This window comes from Physella acuta, unplaced genomic scaffold (assembly GCF_028476545.2).
Source record: "Physella acuta isolate Inbredline_101_S28 unplaced genomic scaffold, ASM2847654v3 ptg000443l, whole genome shotgun sequence".
NCBI lineage: Eukaryota > Metazoa > Mollusca > Gastropoda > Physidae > Physella > Physella acuta.
The window spans coordinates 46708-66354 of record NW_026731962.1 but is presented as its reverse complement, the minus strand read 5'-3'; the positions used below and the strand labels follow the sequence as shown (position 1 = coordinate 66354).

The 19647-nt window shown below is 33.3% G+C and overlaps 1 protein-coding gene across 1 annotated transcript in view; it reads left to right on the top strand.

The window, feature by feature from the left end:
* The window catches only part of LOC131943142 (uncharacterized), a 120031-nt gene that overhangs the window by 87912 nt on the left and 12472 nt on the right, over positions 1-19647 (top strand). The window contains exons 146-178 of the mRNA XM_059303147.1: positions 310-525; positions 668-782; positions 1021-1129; positions 1256-1446; positions 1605-1714; positions 2042-2185; positions 2314-2494; positions 2748-2950; positions 3460-3669; positions 3908-4022; positions 4821-5087; positions 5212-5391; positions 5533-5730; positions 6117-6337; positions 6511-6603; positions 6758-6913; positions 7344-7592; positions 7721-7797; positions 8055-8337; positions 8496-8692; positions 8945-9108; positions 9248-9357; positions 9626-9968; positions 10172-10362; positions 10470-10697; positions 10818-10929; positions 11406-11653; positions 12026-14054; positions 14845-16193; positions 16356-17022; positions 17692-17748; positions 18730-18947; positions 19065-19154. Coding sequence (XP_059159130.1) covers positions 310-525; positions 668-782; positions 1021-1129; positions 1256-1446; positions 1605-1714; positions 2042-2185; positions 2314-2494; positions 2748-2950; positions 3460-3669; positions 3908-4022; positions 4821-5087; positions 5212-5391; positions 5533-5730; positions 6117-6337; positions 6511-6603; positions 6758-6913; positions 7344-7592; positions 7721-7797; positions 8055-8337; positions 8496-8692; positions 8945-9108; positions 9248-9357; positions 9626-9968; positions 10172-10362; positions 10470-10697; positions 10818-10929; positions 11406-11653; positions 12026-14054; positions 14845-16193; positions 16356-17022; positions 17692-17748; positions 18730-18947; positions 19065-19154 — 9321 coding nt within the window. The remainder of the gene's footprint in view (positions 1-309; positions 526-667; positions 783-1020; positions 1130-1255; positions 1447-1604; positions 1715-2041; positions 2186-2313; positions 2495-2747; positions 2951-3459; positions 3670-3907; positions 4023-4820; positions 5088-5211; positions 5392-5532; positions 5731-6116; positions 6338-6510; positions 6604-6757; positions 6914-7343; positions 7593-7720; positions 7798-8054; positions 8338-8495; positions 8693-8944; positions 9109-9247; positions 9358-9625; positions 9969-10171; positions 10363-10469; positions 10698-10817; positions 10930-11405; positions 11654-12025; positions 14055-14844; positions 16194-16355; positions 17023-17691; positions 17749-18729; positions 18948-19064; positions 19155-19647) is intronic.

Genomic DNA, 19647 nt, shown 5'->3' with positions numbered 1-19647 from the left:
GTCTATGCATTAAAATAAAAAAAATATCATAATTTCCTGAATTGAATTCTTTCTTTGTGAAGTTTTAACAGATCATTATTTTATATGTAAGGGGATACCTATGCATATACTCCTTAAACATAGTCCTAATTTGTAATAACTTATTTATTTGTTATCTAATTTTTTATTAATTTTAAACAGATGGATGAATTTTTTATTAATTTTAAACAGTAGCTTCTTTTTCTATTCATGGTGTGAGGAATTTACCACACTGAAGTCTAGTATTCTGAATGTTATAGTGTATTCATATTTCTACAACTTACCTTTCAGGTACATGGGTACTACCGTTCATGTAGAAAAGTTGCAGCTTGTAACTGTGGAGTTGCTGTTAGATATGGGAATGACGTCGTCTATATTGGCAAGTGTCAACACGATGCAGAGGATGAAGATGATCTAAAAATAAAGCCTTTAGAAATAAAACTTTATAGAAATGATGACTTAGAACCAGGATTTAGAGTCTATGAATATAAAAACAACAAATACACAGTAAGTTGTTGATATTTGTTAAGTTGCATTTTTATGGATTATTTTATAAATTCTATTCATAGTTGTTTAAAAAAAAAATGTAAATAAACTAATTGTTTCTTTAAAATTTCATTACGTAATATATTTCTTATTATTATAACAGATTAATTTACCTAATGGAGATGCTGTGTACATCAATGCAAAGCAAGGAAAACGTCTTCCAAATTTCATTAACTTCTGGATATATGCAGCTGGTGGAAGCTTCAGTCGAGTGAAAGGTATTGATGGTTTCTATAAAGATTATATGTAAGATCTAATATTAGAATAGCTATCACATGGTTATACTATTACATTAAAATATGAAATACTAATTATATAAAAGTGTTTTCTCTATAAAAATAATTTTAGTTAAGTTTTCTATAAGCTGACTCCCTAGATAATTTATTTATTTTTTTAGAAATATGATCCAAAAACTTTAAAATTATCAATTTTCTTTTTTTCTTTGTATGATCTTAGGCCTGTGTGGCAACTTTGATGATGATGCAACTAATGACATCATTGAATTAGATGGAACCAAATCAGCTGACCAGAGCCCAGAACCTGCAGATTATGCTAATAAATGGAGGTGAATTACCTTTTGAGATTGAGAGAAAATCAATATTTAGATATGATCAATACAAACATTTATAATTCATTGTGTATTAAATATAAGAAATTTACATCTAAAATCTGTGTATTAATTGAACAACAGAGTTCCATTGAATGAGTCTATCTTCAATGGCTATTGTGGAGAAGCAGCAGATTCTGACAGCACAGACACCTATTACTGTGAGTGCCAATCTGGTGCTGCTAGTACTTGCAGCAAAGGACGAGATGTCTTCCAGTGTTTTAGAAATGACATTCAGGACTCACTTAGTGCTATCTCCAGCAGACTCAGACAAGGTTTGGAATTTTTTATGTCATTTCTAATGGAGAAATGTTTTTTGTGAATTCTATACAGGGAAAACATTGCAAATCTAATTTCTGAATATAGCTGTTATTTTATTGAGAAAAATAAAATGTATACTCCTGCTGTAACTTGTTATATTACCCATCATCAGGTAAAGACATTACCAGCTCACTGATAAGTGTCAGTGAAGAAATTCCTCCAAAGTGTTCTTCTACACAGAAGCAAGTGGAATTCTATTATAATGAAACTTATGTTTCCGTTGTGAGTTATTCATATTTACTTTCTCCACTACTGTGTTTCTGTCAAAATAACAAGCTAGTGTATCCTTGCCATTTCTGTAATTACTTATTTCTATACTACACAGTTTTATTACGATAATTTTTTGGGGTTTATTGTTACGAGGTTTTCAATAGCAATTAAGTTTCAAACAATGTTTTGGCTAAATTCACATGTCTTTCTTTTGCCCTCTCTTATGACAATTACTTAATACCACTCTAAATAGTACTTCGTTTTAATTTTATTGCATAATTGTATTTTGAAATTCCTAGCATTGTCATAACAACAGTGAATGTTCTTTGTTTATTTCAGCCTGTTATATCAAATATTACCTACGAAGTTGCAAGAAATTACTGTTTAACACAGATTTCAGGTTCTGCTTCTGTAGCATCTTGCCAAAGCTATCTAGGAGAACGTTACTATAATTCCATTGGCTTTTGTATTGCTGATTACCAGGTTAGGAAAGTCATATTTTCCTAATGTGTTCCTACAACTTTTTAAAAGAATTTTAACCATTCATGATGATTATTCAGTCTAGTGATCATACTAATAGCAAATGCTTAATTTTTTTTTTTTCACAACAGTTAACAGCAGACAAATTTTGGGCAGAAGTTGCTCTTGAAAACATGAGAAGCCAGTGTAAGATTTTTGTGACTGTAGATACAGAACTCTGGATTACAGATGAATTTGGGGGGACAAGCCTTCCTGATGTTATTGACAACATCTGCCCAGAAGGGTGCAATAATAATGGCAATTGCAGTTTTGGTAAGATATAGGTTTATTAATGCATCAGAAAAAAATGTATTTTAAAAATAGAAAGTTTTGAATTTAAATGACCTCAAATCATTTGTTTGAAAAATCAAGTACTCTAATTGTTATAGTTGTATGAAATATTCTTTTGCAAACACAAAGGAAGTAATTAGTATTAATAGTTAATTTGCCTCGCATTGCATTATTTCAAAGTAAATCATATCAATTGCAGCAAAGTTTCTAACATTTAAAACAATTTAATCCACAGGCGAATGTTCATGTAATGATGGATATGCTGGAGACAGTTGTGATGTGAATTTGGATTCTGACCTGCCTGGTGTTCTGAGTATAGAAGGTGGTGGTCTTTGTGACACACGGAGAAGAGATTGTGACAACATCAAAATAATTGGATATGGATTCGTGAATGTTTCCACACTTCATTGTATAGCTTATGATATTTCAATTTTAAATGTAAGTCATTTTTTATATAGCACAAAAATTTAATAGAATTCTAGGTTCAAGGGCAGTTGTTTACAGATACTTTTCAAACTTAAATTTAGCAGACACAGAGTATAGACTAAACTGTTGCAATATTTTTCAAACACTTTTCTATAACTGAAAATAGTGAACTAATTCTGTGCATATTATTGTCTGTGTAGTAATGACCATGTAGCTAGTTTTGTTTACTTATGCTACCATTTCTTTTAAAATATATTTTTGTTATTATTTTCTTAATACAAAAATTGACGAAGTATCCAAAAGTGCAAGAAACCCATCATGACGAAAAACAAGAAATTTTGTGATTTTTTTTTGCCGCGCATATCCCCTTAACTGTGACTATTTATTTTTTTAAATTGCAGTTTTCTTTGCAATGATAATATTACATTCTATTTTTCAAGAAATTATCAGTTGAATTTTAATACTAGGCCTATTTTGTGCCAATTCTTTAATTAATTTATTTAATACTCTTTAAATTTCAGGGATCATCTATCAAAAATGTCACAGTGAATGCTACTTATGTCAGAAGTGATACTATTAGAATAGGTGCATTTAATATAAGTGCATTTAGTTATACCAAAGTAGAAATTGTATGCAGCAATGCCATTACATTCTGGCCTGTACCATCAGTTGTTTTGATCAAGTATGACTCATTCTGTGATAACTGCAACACAAGTAGTTGTACACAGAGAGTAAGTTATAGTTTTATTTTATAAACTTTTGACAGTATAAATAATAATAATTACCTACAGTTTTAAAAATTTTGTCATAATATATGAATGTAATTTGTCTATTTAATTAGATTATTGATATTTGTTTTTAATTATCATCAATGTGTGAGTAAAAATCCTAAACACAAATAACCACATACAGACACACTCTGTAGTTGTTGATTAGAATCATTGTAACATTTAATTTTTGGAAAATCAGACTGACATCTGTAGGATCAATGGGGAGTGTTATGAAAATGGAAATGTGAATGGAAAGAATGCAACTCAGATATGTAGCATAGCAGTCAATAAAACATCCTGGACCTCCATCACAGGTTTGTAGTTGTAACACATTCAAGTTTTTTAAAATCTCATGTCATTATTGAGGAAATTTGTTGTCAAACTTATTTCCATCTTAAACATGTATCTAAAATATGTATATATAAGATACTAGAGATACCATGAGGTTAAAGAAATTAATAACTAATTCGAATAAGGGAAGTACTCTGGCACATGGTACTTCTTGATTCAACTGTCAAACCGCAACTGGCGACCTCTTGCACTAGGCTCTCTGGTGACTCTGATTAACACCAGGCTTTCATACAGCGTTCCTTGGATAAACCATCGCCCCAACAACATTTAAATAATTCCATTTGTTAACCATACTGATTCGTAACATGTTAATGAAACCCTTAAAAATGTTGCATCACTCTGGTGTGTAGGACTAGATTGCATCAATGCTAGATGGGTACGCTAGTTCTTTATTAAATTACAGTTAAGCCAACAAAGTTTAGGTATTTGATGTCATTTGTAATTTGGATAACTAATTTAGTAAGGTAAATTAAGATATAAAGCTGTAACTTTTTGGTTTTGCCACACTTTATTTTTGTTTACAAAAGTTTTAAATAATCTGTTTTCGCAACATTTTTATTTAAACTTTTGAAAATTCAAATATATAAATATTTTGAAGCTATTTTGTTTTAAATTTAATTTTAAGACAATTATGAGAAAGCTGCTGTTGTTATTATCCACTGCAATTGTTACTGCTTAGAAATTAGAATAATTTAAAACACTTTTGTTAATTTTCTTAAATATTTATTGTCAATACTAATTACTTTAAACCTTTATTTCAGCGTCTCACATTTCAAGGCTGAGATTGTCATTTGTGAAAATCATCAACAAGATTCTGATCACTAACTACTTTAATATAACATTATATGGCAGCCAATTTAATAATCTAATCACTGGACCATATGGTGATCTTCTAGTGCACTTGAATGGCAATGACCAGTACATTGAATTACCTTACCAAAACATTGGTATATGCTTGTGGGATATAGAAGAGTGTGAACTTGGGTTTACTGTAAACTTTCAGCTGAAGATTCTTACAGTTACAGAAGGTTAGTGCTGCTGTATTCTTAATCATTTCATCATAGTTGTGTTATTGCAAGAAACTAAATTGATTGTTTGATTATCCTTGAATTTGAACGAAACTTGAATGTTAGACATCACATTTTTTTAAAGGGATGGTGATCCTCAGTAGTGGAGCAGAAGATGCATCTTATTATGGCATCTTTATGTGGGTCAGTAAAGGTCGCCTCTATCTAAGAGTTAGCACTAAAACAAAAGAATGGACTGTAGCAACAAGCACATTTACAGTGAATAAGTTCATAGACATCAAGTTTTCTTGGAATAAGGAACAAGGTATAAAAATTTTGTGTGATTAGTTGATTCTTCATTCTATTTTTTTATGTTTATCTTAATTAATGTTTCTTTTGTTTTGTGCACTTACCTTACATGTGTTATATTGAGATTGTAAAGTTGTAATAAATAATATTCTTTCAGGGCTTAAATTATTCTTTAATGGGCTAAGTGTAGCAGCACAGAAATTCTTCACTCTCCATTCACAAGAAGCGCAGAACAACAGAAAGTTCTATATTGGGTCAAACCTCAACACCAGTATTTACTCAAGTATTGAAATTGGAGCCTTTGATATCCTTTTTAGCACAGAAGATATTGCAGATTCTTTGAATTTCACAATTAGTAAGTCAAAAAACTGTTGTATTATATTTTGTCATGAATACTGGTTAATTTGAATTTTTTGACTTCGGTTATGCCACAAAGCCCACCATCTTATGAATGGATACTGGCTTTTTAGTTAATAAAGAAGACACATCTGGCTTTTAGATTGATGGACCAATCCATTACCCATTAGGAATAACAGGTCTTGAAAATTGACACCATTATATCAAACTAAATTTAAATCTTAAACACATTTGTCTTAATGCACTGACAGTTTTATTATATCTTTTTTATTGCTGAAATTAACTAAATAAAATGTATGAATATTATACATAAAAACTTTTCCCACAGCATGTGAAAATAATGTACAGAACCTTGAATTTTAAAAAATTATATTTTCTGTATAGTCATACCAAAATTTAAAGAGACTCCAAAACTTGAACTACAAGCTGATGATCTGAACTTTAAGTGTAGCTTCTCTGCAATACAACCAGTAGATACTGAAGAACATGAATACACAGTAGAATGGTATAAAAATGATATAGGATTTTACAACTATAGTCTTGGAAATTACACCACTCACATTCTTGCAAAGAGCAACCTTCCTGTTTTCAACTATGGAGATGAGGTTTGTTGAAAAAAAAGCTCTAAAACTGAAATAATATATAGATATAAGTTTTTCTACTTCTTTAATTGCAAATTTTGCAATGCTTTTTCTTCATGTAACTCTTATCAATGCTAACAATTTATCTACAAAAAAACATTTAAAAAAATTATATTCTTACTTTATTCACTAAACAGATCGCTTGTGGTGTCTATGCTTGCATTAAAGATGATTGTCAGAATACAACTGGACCAGTAAAGAAGAGCAACATTATCAAAGCTGAAATAACCGTAAACTACTTTTATACATTTTAAATTTTATCCTAAATATTAAATCTTAAAAAGCTTTACATATGAGATGTTTACAATATAATTTTTTTGTTTAATAATTGTTACATTTTGCATAATAATTAGTGTATAATATTATTTTTGTATGTCTTTAAAGGTTGTTGAAAGTCAGATTCAAGTCATAGAAGGTGGAGAGCCACAGGCCATCACTGTGATTTCAACACTTCCACCTAATTTCTTCTGCCAATCAACAGAGGTTAACTGTAATCTAGTAGTTTATACAGAATTCACTGACAATGGCAAGGATATTAAGGTAAAGATAGATTTATTAATGTCTTTAAATTCTTTTAGTATCAGATAGTTTTTTTTAGATAGGAACAAAAATCAATAATTTTTATTAGAAAAACAAAATTAAAATTATTTGAATAAAAAGGTTTTTTTAGAATACACACATTTTGATTAATTAATTTTTAACTTGCTTACAATATATTAACTTAATCAACAAAATCATTAGCACTAACATGATATATTTCTGCATGCACTAAATTATTTAAAATAGCCTGTACTTTATCTTACATTATCAACATTTATTTTCCTGTTAAAAATTGAATATTATAGGTAATGTATAGGCCTAAAAAAATTAAAATCAACAATCAAATGTAATGTACTTCCATTATAAGTATAATGGATAAAACCTACTTGTATTTTGAGCTGAGAAATAAAATGTATTTTTTTCTGTCCAGTGTCTTGATTCAAACAGAATCCCTCAAGCTCTTGTGGTTTGGAATGAGACCTCTAACAATGGCAGCTCACCCCAGTGTGGAACTATGATCACAACAGCAAACTGGAACTCTGGTGTGAGAATACTCATACAGGCTGGTTTTGATAACCTGAAAGATATGACACAATGGCTGACTTTAGAAATCAGTGTAACATTGGAAGTGGGCTTACAATCAACAAGTTGGACACATACCATTTCAGACACAGTAAAGGTAATAGAAATATAATAATTGCTGAAAATATAACATAACATTTGATAATTCTGTGAACAATTTAAATCTAGTAATTAAAGAATTTTGTTATTTTAATTATGCAACATTGTTCAATTGTTGGTTATCAGGTGGAAGTAAAAGATAATGATATAGACAGTGAATGTCATGTTGAAGGGGATCCTCATATCACATCATTTACTGGCAGGTAAGTCCCTTGACATAGATACAAAAAAATATATGAAATTATGTATCTACATTTTATTTTATTGATACTGTAAGTCCAATAACATAGACAAAAAATTTTTAATGTTTGCACAACATGATTAAAAAATATTTTAAAATGGTTTGCACAAGTTATTATCTTAAAATTGTTGTAAATGATAATACATTTAGCATATTTATGCTTAACTATCTTGAAACTTCTATAAAAGACAATAGTCCATGTGAATTTTTTTATTACAGAAAGTCAAACATTTACCTGGAAGGAGGATTTCTGATAGTGAGAAATAATGAAAGTGATGTTGAGGTTCAAGGGTTCTTCAGGCGATGCACAGATGCATATCCTTATGCTGCCTGTCTTTGTGCTATGGCACTTAGATATCGTTCAGATGTCATTGTAGTTGACAAATGTGGTGCAGAAATAGGAGAACCTGATGATATTCATCCAATGACTATTCAGGCCTTCCTCAATGGTGATCTTGAAGAAAACTTTAAAATAATCAGGATGAAGAGGGACACAATTAAAGTTAGTACAGTACAATTGACATTTTTAAAAAAAATAGCCAGCATCGAGTTTTTAAATAACTGTTGTGGACACTGAGATTTATACTTAATTAGATATAAGAGCTTTTAAAAGCTAAAATGGCTAATTAGATTTTTGTCTTTATTTCTTTGAATGGTTAGATATCACTTCCCACTGGAATGACAGTCACATTAACCCCTACTAGAGGTTTCCTCAAAAACAAATACATGAATGCATACATCCACCCATCATCACAAGATTTCAACAAAGTTGATGGACTTTGTGGAGAATTTAATGGTGCATTCAAGTCTGAAAAGCTAGATTTAGAGGAAGAAAACACATTTAACGAACTATGGAGGTAATTTTTTTTGTTATTTAATTGTTGTAGTGATTTCCATAATGTCGTTTGTGTAGCTGCATTTTATACATTATCTCTTTTTAATAAGCAGAATCCCGCCTGGGGATTAAAACTCAGAACTTTTCTGTGTAGCAGCCATAAGCTTTTTCAACACAACCAGACTCCTTTTATTAATTTAATAAATTTATGTGCTGAGATATTTTTAATTCCATTTACATTCTAAATTGAGTTTAACTCATTCTTATTTTGTAGAGTGAAAACAGAGTCTTTCTATTCTGGAGTTTGCCAATCCAGCAGTAGTGTCATAGACACACCCAAGTACTGTGATTGTCAGAAAGGGATAGTTACTCCTACTTGTGTGAACAATCCAACAATATTTTCTTGTAATGCAGTACGCAAATCAAAAAGATTACAAGGTACTGTTACACAAATTTAGAAAATTACATATTAGAAATGTTATTTAAAGTATATAAAACATTTTTTTGCTTTAAAACTTCAAATATATGTTACTCTTTATTCAGTTGTATAAGTAACACAAAAATTCTCTACTAATAGGAAAAGACATCACCCTTGAAGTAATCAATAGCAAAACAACACAGAAACCTCCTTTGAAATGTCAGGCATCACAAACCCCTGTTGAATTTCAAATTGATCAAACCCCATTGGTATTTATAATTTTCTTATCTTGAATTGAAAAAATCTCAATAATGCATTATAACAGTCACCATGGAGTGTTGTAAAAACATTACAGAACTGACTACTCCCTAAAAATGGTTGCATATCCATTGAGATTCCATGGTAATTACTTTAAATTTGAAAGAATGAATAACTATAAAATATATCAAAAACAATTTTCCACTAGATAATTTCCTAAGATTTAGTATGTATCTTAAACAACAGTTATAATACATAATTTTTGCTTTTCCCAACCAGCCAAACATAACAACCTTGTTTACACTGAACAATGCAACACTGGAATGTCAAAAAGCCATAAGGGACAGTAAAAGCTATAAACTTTGTAGCGGTATTGTGGAGTTAGAACTGAGGTCTATCATTGACACATGTGCAGAGGACCTGCTTCTATCCAACAATATCAACTGGACTTCTTCAGCCATTGTCACCATGATACAGCGATGTGAAACCCTTATACAAATGAACACTCAACTTTGGGTCAATGTAACCATCAACAACACTGTGGTTCTGGGACCCCCCCAGGAGCTGCTTGACTTCATGCTCTGCCCTGACAACTGCAATGATAGAGGCAATTGTACATCAGGTATTCAAATCCTGTTTACATTTGTTTAAGCGATTCATATTTAAATACAATTTTGAAAGTTGGTTGAACTTGGCTTCCATTCAATTGTTTGACACTGGGAAAAATACTAAGTCAAAAGTGCTTTATTTTGAAGTAAATGTTGAAAAAGTATATATTCATTAATTTTATTATTAATGCTAGTGAAACTTTTATCTCTATGACAGATGGCTGCATATGTAATGATGTTTTTATTGGAGAAGACTGTTCCCTAAGCATTTCAACACCCCCAACTATAGTGCAATTTTTACCAGACAATATTTGTGATACCAGATTATCAGACTGTGACACTGTCACTGTAATAGGGAGCAACTTCATTGAGTCATCTAATTTAGTGTGTTACTTCCAAGAGATAGAGGTAGGATAATTATCATGCTTTTAAATATTTTGTTTTAGAATTGTTTTACGATTGTTAAATTCATTTTCTCTAGATGACTAATATTCCTAAAACATTTTATTTTTCAGACAAATTACACACTGACATACAAGCAGCTAACAGTAGATCCAGATTCTTTTGTTCTAGCAAAATTTATAAGTTCAGAGTCTGTGCAATGCCCAATAAAAATACCTAAACACAGTTACTATGTGTATATTAGCAATGTGAACAATTTTAACATCAGTTCTGAACCAGTCACTTACATATCATTTGACTCAGTCTGCTATAGCTGTAATTCTAATGGATGTAATCTGAAGGTAAGAAACCAAAGATGGGTTTTTATAGTTGTTTCATTGTGTATAGACTTCTAAAAACCAGTATGACAATTCAGTAATAAATACTGAGTCTTCATTATTAAACTTGATTTTTGTTTAAAGCCTAAAACTTGCATCTTGGATGGAGGCTGCTATGGGGAAGGTTTTGCCAATCCTACAAACTTAACGTTTGCTTGTGATTCTAACAAGTCATATACATGGACACTTATTGATCGTAAGTTTACTTATTTAGATTCAACTACATATTTTCCAAGATAGAACCTAAAATAGTATAATGGTTATTGTTTAATTTAGCTTTTTAAATTGTTTTGTTAGTTAGTTTGAATCTCGCCAAATAGCAGTTTTAAATAAAATTTAACACAAAAATAATTTGGTGAGGTAATGATTTGGTGATCTATTCTAATGTTGCTATGATTTTAATCAAAAAGATATGAAATGTATAATTTTCCTTAAATTATTTTTATTCTGTTCAGTATGGAATTCTGTTTTTTATATAGCCTTAATAAAATGCTATATTTGAAGCATTTACTACACTATGACATTATTAAGTAAAGAAATAATCAATTACATTTAAAAACATTTTTAGTCCACTGTATGGTTAGCACAATACTTGGCTGTCCTTCTCACATTTCTATCTCTTACAGTCTGTTATTTCAAATAAATATTTCCCCCCCCCCCCCCCCCCCCCAGGTATTGAAATCACCACAGTTACCTATTACTTTACAAGTATTGAAGGAAATGTACTGGTAACAAGCTCCTGGAACTTTAGTGTTGTTGGTTCTCCAAACCTAATAGACTTCTTAAATGACACAAACAACAAAGCCGTACAGCTCAATGGAGTTAACCAGTTTGTTAACATGTCAAATATAGAAAGTGATAGCTGTATCTGGAATCCTGGTCTTTGCAAGTTTGGACTTAGGATTGTATTTGATCTAAAGGTAAAATTGTTTTTAAGTATTTTGTTTGTTTTAATAAATGTTATATTCTTTTTTGAAGTAGAAATTAAAACAAGTTTTAGTAAGACAATAATTATAAAAATAGTCTTTTCCATGAGGGATCCAATTATAAAAGAAAAATAATAATAATATTAATTTTTGGTTGAAAATCTTAGTTATAATGGCCAATAATTTTGAAACCAAATCCAAATAAAATTAGTTTGGTCTTTTAATTATTTTTAACTATCTTTTATTCTGGTATTAATTTTTGTTTATTTTTGTGTTCAGATGAAGACTTGTGTGTTTAAAGTATTCAAAAAAGTAATTATTTGAACTTGACTGTAGCTATTATTCAATTATTTGGTATATTTATAGGTACTGGAAGAGAAAGAAAATATGTATATATTTACGAGTGGTGGTGGTAAGGCTGGTAACTGTGGTATTGCCATGTACCACAAGTCAGAACAGTACTACATCACTGTCAGTACAGAAACTCAAGAATGGACATTAGTCACCAATCAAATCACACTGAATCTAGCAGTCAGGATTGAGATCTCCTGGAGCAGACAGTTTGGCCTGACATTGTACATTGATGATGTAAACATAACCAGTACCACAAGATTTATTTACAGAAATGTCTCTTCCTGTTCACATTCTCAATTCTACCTGGGCTATGGAGCTAATGTATACTCCAAGATTGACATCAGTGGGTGGAAAGTTGTTTCAGCATGTAGAGAGATAGATATGGCTGTCCCTCAGTTGACCACAACTGCTGCACCATCAACTACCACTGAAGTAGTTACTAACACAACATCAATAACTAATACAACTTCATCAACACCATCAAACGAAACATCCACTGTAAATGGAACAACATTGGGAGCAACAACTTCATCACCACCATCAAATGAAACAGCATCCACTGTTAATGGAACAACATTGGGAGCAACTACTTCGTCAACACCATCAAATGAAACAACATCCACTGTAAATGGAACAACATTGGGAGCAACAACTTCATCTACACCATCAAATGAAACAGCATCCACTGTAAATGGAACAACATTGGGAGCAACAACTTCATCACCACCATCAAATGAAACAACATCCACTGTAAATGGAACAACATTGGGAGCAACTACTTCAGCACCTTCAACAAATGACAGCACTTCAACAGTAATAACTACACCTGGTGCAACATCCACTGTAAATGGTACAACGCTGGGAGCACCTTCAACAAATGACAGCACTACAACAGTAATAACCACACCGGGTGCAACATCCACTGTAAATGGTACAACGTTGGCAGCAACTACACCAACACCAACAAATGACAGCACTACAAGAGTAATAACTACACCTGTTGCAACATCCACTGTAAATGGTACAACGCTGGGAGCACCTTCAACAAATGACAGCACTACAACAGTAATAACCACACCGGGTGCAACATCCACTGTAAATGGTACAACGTTGGCAGCATCTACACCAACACCAACAAATGACAGCACTACAACAGTAATAACCACACCTGGTGTAACAACCACTGTAAATGGTACAACGTTGGCAGCATCTACACCAACACCAACAAATGACAGCACTACAACAGTAATAACCACACCTGGTGTAACAACCACTGTAAATGGTACAACGTTGGCAGCATCTACACCAACACCAACAAATGACAGCACTACAACAGTAATAACCACACCTGGTGTAACAACCACTGTAAATGGTACAACGTTGGCAGCATCTACACCAACACCAACAAATGACAGCACTACAACAGTATTAACCACACCTGGTGTAACAACCACTGTAAATGGTACAACTTTGGCAGCAACAACACCAGCACCAACAAATGTAAGCTCTACAACAGCAATAACCACACCTGTTGCAACATCCACTGTAAATGGTACAACATTGGCAGTAACTACACCAACACCAACAAATGTAAGCTCTACAACAGTAATAACCACACCTGTTGCAACATCCACTGTAAATGGTACAACGTTGGCAGCATCTACACCAACACCAACAAATGACAGCACTACAACAGTAATAACCACACCTGGTGCAACATCCACTGTAAATGGTACAACGTTGGCAGTAACTTCACCAGCACCAACAAATGACAGCACTACAACAGTAATAACTACACCTGGTGCAACATCCACTGTAAATGGTACAACGTTGGCAGCAACTACACCAACACCAACAAATGACAGCACTACAACAGTAATAACCACACCTGGTGCAACATCCACTGTAAATGGTACAACGTTGGCAGTAACTACACCAGCACCAACAAGTGGAAGCACCATTACAAGTGCAACTTCTGGTCAGACATCTAGTTCTGTTGTAACAACTGTCTCAAATCCTGCTACAACTGTATTGACTTCAGGTAAGTAATTATAATTTTAAATAAACTATACTTACAATATTTAAAATCGTTCTATTTCAAAACTTTTAATAATAAAATTGTTTAATTGTTTTTTAAAAACTAAAACTTAACAAAAACTTAAAATAGATACATTGAATTTTAAAGACTAAGATGTGTATTAAATTTTACAAATACAATGTTTTTCTTTTCATGATTTATTTTTCCTAAATCAATTAATGATTGATAAATATTACACATGATTAATTTAGGAAATTTGTCTTACGTCAATAAATACATTTTTTTGCTCACATCAATATTGTAGCATGCTAATTATAACTTATCCAAATTGTGATATGTAATGACTTGTGCATGTTTTAAGCTTTTGCTTTTAAATGGTGTTGGATTATTTAACAGAAATGGATATTAATTTTATTTTCATTTTAGTTGTTTACTTATTTACTTAAAAATCAAATCTCTAACTTATAAATAATGAAAATAAAATGGAAGATATTAACATTTAAAAAAAAAATCTAATAAAATATGCAAATGATTTACAAATTTAATTTAATTTATTTAGGTTATTTTAATACATACATACAGATTTAATTAAATGTCTTTTAAATATATTTTTTTTAAATTGATGCATATCAACTATTATTAATTGCAATGTTGTCGAACGATAATGCATTTATTTATGTTGGTGTGAAGGTGGTTGTGGCTTATTTTTCATATATTCTTCATCTATTTATCTGGAGAACTTTATGCATATATATACCTATATACAAAGCTTAACTAGCATCTTCCACCACAGTAACTGGTGCTGTAAGCTCCACTACTACAGGAACCCAAGGATCAACAAGCCCCTCAGTAGTATCTTCAGGGAATACAACTCAAGACTTAATGACATTTAGCTCTTCTAGTGGTCAAACAAGCTCTGCTGCTACACCCCAGCAGGCTACTACCACAACAGCAGCTACCACACTACAACAAACTACATCATCACAACAAGATAATTCAACAGTAAAGCAAGACTCAACCACTGCCCAACAAGACAATACCACATCTAAACAAGCCACTACCACAACCCAACAAGATACTAATACAACCCAGGACTCAATCACAGCCAAACAAGACAATATCACAACACAACCTGCTAATACCACAGTTCAACAAACCACTACCTCAGCCATACCAGCCACTACTGCAACACAAAATGCCACTACCACATCCCAACCAGCCACTACCACAGCCATACCAGCCACTACTGCAACACAAAATGCCACTACCTCTGCCCAACAAGCCACTACCACAGCCCAACAAGCCACTACCACATCCCAACCAGCCACTACCACAGCCCAACAAGCCACTACCACAGCCCAACAAGCCACTACCACAGCCCAACAAGCCACTACCACATCCCAACAAGCCACTACCACAGCCCAACAAGCCACTACCACAGCCCAACAAGCCACTACCACAGCCCAACAAGCCACTACCACAGCCCAACAAGCCACTACCACAGCCCAACAAGCCACTACCACAGCCCAACAAGCCACTACCACATCCCAACCAGCCACTACCACAGCCATACCAGCCACTACTGCAGCACAAAATGCCACTACCTCTGCCCAACAAGCCACTACCACAGCCCAACAAGCCACTACCACAGCCCAGCAAGCCACTACCACAGCCCAACAAGCCACTACCACAGCCCAACAAGCCACTACCACATCCCAACAAGCCACTACCACAGCCCAACAAGCCACTACCACAGCCCAACAAGCCACTACCACAGTCCAACAAGCCACTACCACAGCCCAACAAGCCACTACCACAGCCCAACAAGCCACTACCACAGCCCAACAAGCCACTACCACAGCCCAACAAGCCACTACCACATCCCAACCAGCCACTACCACAGCCCAACAAGCCACTACCTCTGCCCAACCAGCCACTACCACTGCCCAACAAGCCACTACCACAGCCCAACAAGCCACTACCACTGCCCAACAAGCCACTACCACAGCCCAACAAGCCACTACCACAGCCCAACAAGCCACTACCACATCCCAACAAGCCACTACCACAGCCCAACAAGCCACTACCACAGCCCAACAAGCCACTACCACAGCACAACAAGCCACTACCACACCACAACAAGCCACTACCACACCACAACAAGCCACTACCACACCACAACAAGCCACTACCACAGCCCAACAAGATACTAATACAACCCAAAACACAACCACAGCCCATCAAGACAATACCACAATCCAACCTGCTACTTCCACAGTTCAACAAACCACTACCTCATTCCAGCAAGATACTAATACAACCAAAGACTCAACCACAGCCCAACCAGCCATTACCACAACCCAACCTGGTAATACCACATCCCAACCAGCTTCTACCACAGCCCAACAAGATACTAATACAACCCAAAACACAACCACAGCCCATCAAGACAATACCACAACCCAACCTGCTGATACCACAGCCCAACAAGTTACTAATACAACCCAAGACACTATCACAACCCAACCTGCTGATACCACAGCCCAACAAGTTACTAATACAACCCAAAACACAACCACAGCCCATCAAGACAATACCACAACCCAACCTGCTGATACCACAGCCCAACAAGTTACTAATACAACCCAAGACACTATCACAACCCAACCTGCTAATACCACAGTTCAACAAACCACTACCACAGCCCAACAAGTTACTAATACAACCCAAGACACTATCACAACCCAACCTGCTAATACCACAGTTCAACAAACCACCATCACAGCCCAACCAGCCACTACTACAACCCAACAAGATACTAATGCAACCCAAGATACAACCACAGCCCATCAAACCACTACCACAACCTATGTAGCTAATACAACAGTGCAACAAGACAGTAACATGACATATACCACCTCAATTGGATCAGTAACAACAGGTCAGGACAACACTGCAACCAGCGGTTCAGGTAACCTACTTGCAAAACAGAAATACTTTTTTTTTTACCTTCTCTTACAACTAGAATTAATAATTTACCCTTTTTTTCTTTTTTACTTTGAATCTTTAGACAGTCCACTAAGTAAAAATCACTTTTACTCTGTTTATTTTATTTGTTATTCTTTTTATTTTCACTCTTAGTTTTCTTTTTTTTTAAAGCGATCACTGTTTACCAGGCAGATAATAGATACACTTTTGCATTACAAGCAATAATTGTGACACATTTTTTTATGCATGATTTTTTATTATTAACGTAATACTCACATATTTGTTTATGCCATCTATTTTTCTAATTTTATTTGAAAACTATTACATTTTCTAATACAATTTTTTTTTAACCAAGATGTTTTTACTTGCTTATGTCACATTAATTCTTATTTAAGATGAAATTATATTTTTACATTTTCAATATGCATATTTTTTAACCAGTATACTAATATGTCAATATTGCTTTACTCTATCAATATATATGCTCTTATATCTGCACTTTTAATTTTGCTATATTTACTGCTTCAATAATTTATGCATATTACTGCTTGCAAATTTAAAATCACATTATAAAATATGTGTGTAAAGTTTGTTTCATTGTGATTACAAGAACATACATTTCAAAATTGTAATAATATATGTACATATTTAGGTTCACAAGAATCAACAACTGTATTCACATTAGCTCCCTCAACAACATCATGTGCAGGTAGGTAAATATAAGTAAAAGAATCATAATAGCCCTTTAACACAGTTTTTGTTATGATCAGCTATATTATACTAATGCAGGGGTGGGCAATTGTTTGGGCTCAAAAAGCCACTTTGTGGTAGTGGAGGGCCGCACTGTTTAAAATTATTGTATTCTTTAGTTAACAATACATTTCATTTCAGAAAAATTATAAATGGTATCATAAAAATCAATAAATAAAACTTGCCTGTATTACCAAAGAAATATTTGTGTGTCCATTCTTCATTAAACACATGGGATTCATCACAAATTTCACACTTTTTCTGAGGGTTCATGGCTTCACTTAATTTTGGAAATTTATAAATGTTACTGTTGCATAGGCTATAGACAAAACTGAAATAAAACTGACAAACTGGAAAAGTGCGTATTTATACTGCCTGCGTATGCGCATTGACATAGCCGCTCTAATGGAAAAAATATAAGATAAACTTTTGGTCGCGGACATGAAGCAAATCTCAGTTCAAGGTGGGGGTTTTCTAAATGTCTGGTGAGCCACAAAAAACTCTGGTGGGCCACATGTGGCCCGGACTTTGCCCACCCCTGTTAACTAATGCATTAATCATACCAGGTGCTGTAAATAAATGGTCACACTTTTTTGGATGAATTTTAACAATCTGTCCTAAGACAAACTGGTTTAAAGAAAAACAGCATCTGCCTCTAAATTATGCATTAACTCCACCTTCCCCTCCTTATCCAACCTTCATCTTAACAAAGAGTAACATGTTTTTAACATTTTAAAACAGCAGAAAGATATTTATGTTATTCAAGATAACATAACCCTTCCTTCCCCACCTAAAAAAAAAATCTTAATGAAATTATGTCCTGTATCCCCCAAACATTCCCATGTGTGGGTTATCACACATAGATGACCACTAGCAATATATGTTTCAATTTAACATTATTTTTTTGTATGTTAAAATTGTTTCTTTTTTTTTTAATCAGCTCCTCCAGAGATAAATGGCAATCCCTCAATAGTTGGAAACTCTTCCCACTTCACTTGTAACATTCAGGCTCCAACTTCTGAAACTGGAGTTGTTTATACAGTTACTTGGAAAACCAGTTTATCTGACTTGTCTGCTTTCAATACCACTGCTAAAACAAACAGCATCAACTTCAGTCCACTTAACCAGACTATAAAAGAAAAAATATCTAAAGATGGAGTAAGTTTTATCTCTAGGTGTAACAAATGTATGAATCAATTGGTAACATTATTATCCTTGATTTTGAGCAGATGTTTTCTAGACAACTTTTTATAATCCTTATTTTATACTTTGCAGATAACATGTTCTGTTGTGGCTTATTACTCAGCTTGTGAAAATATTAAGAGTTCACCTAAAGAAGTTTCCCTCAGTGGCTTAAGTATACAGGTAGGTTAAACATAAGAAACTTAAAGAGAGATAACAGGATTTATTTGTTTTTATTCTTCATCTTTAAGTTACTTTCATTTGTCTGAATCCTTTATGTAAGCTCTACCAGGACTATAAGCTATCAGTCATCACTGCAACTAAACCCACAGTGGTTAAATCCTAACCTTAATATAGTTAAAAAAAAACAAAAGAACTACTAATACATTTTATTTGATGTGATGGTCACCCACTGAGGTTTAGTGCTTCAATGGGTTGACCCTGAGAGAAAACACAGAACACACTTCGTTGCATATACCCTGTGTTATGCACACACTTTATTGGATGCAGCCAAGCATAGACATGTCATACAGGTAGAGGTATAGAATGACTATTATCATGAACTATATAATAACCTTTACAATAACATAGAAAGGTTTAGAATGATTTTGGTGTAAGAGGGTGTATACCCCAAAAATAGTGTACAAAAATAAGTTATTCTTAAACTCATGAAATA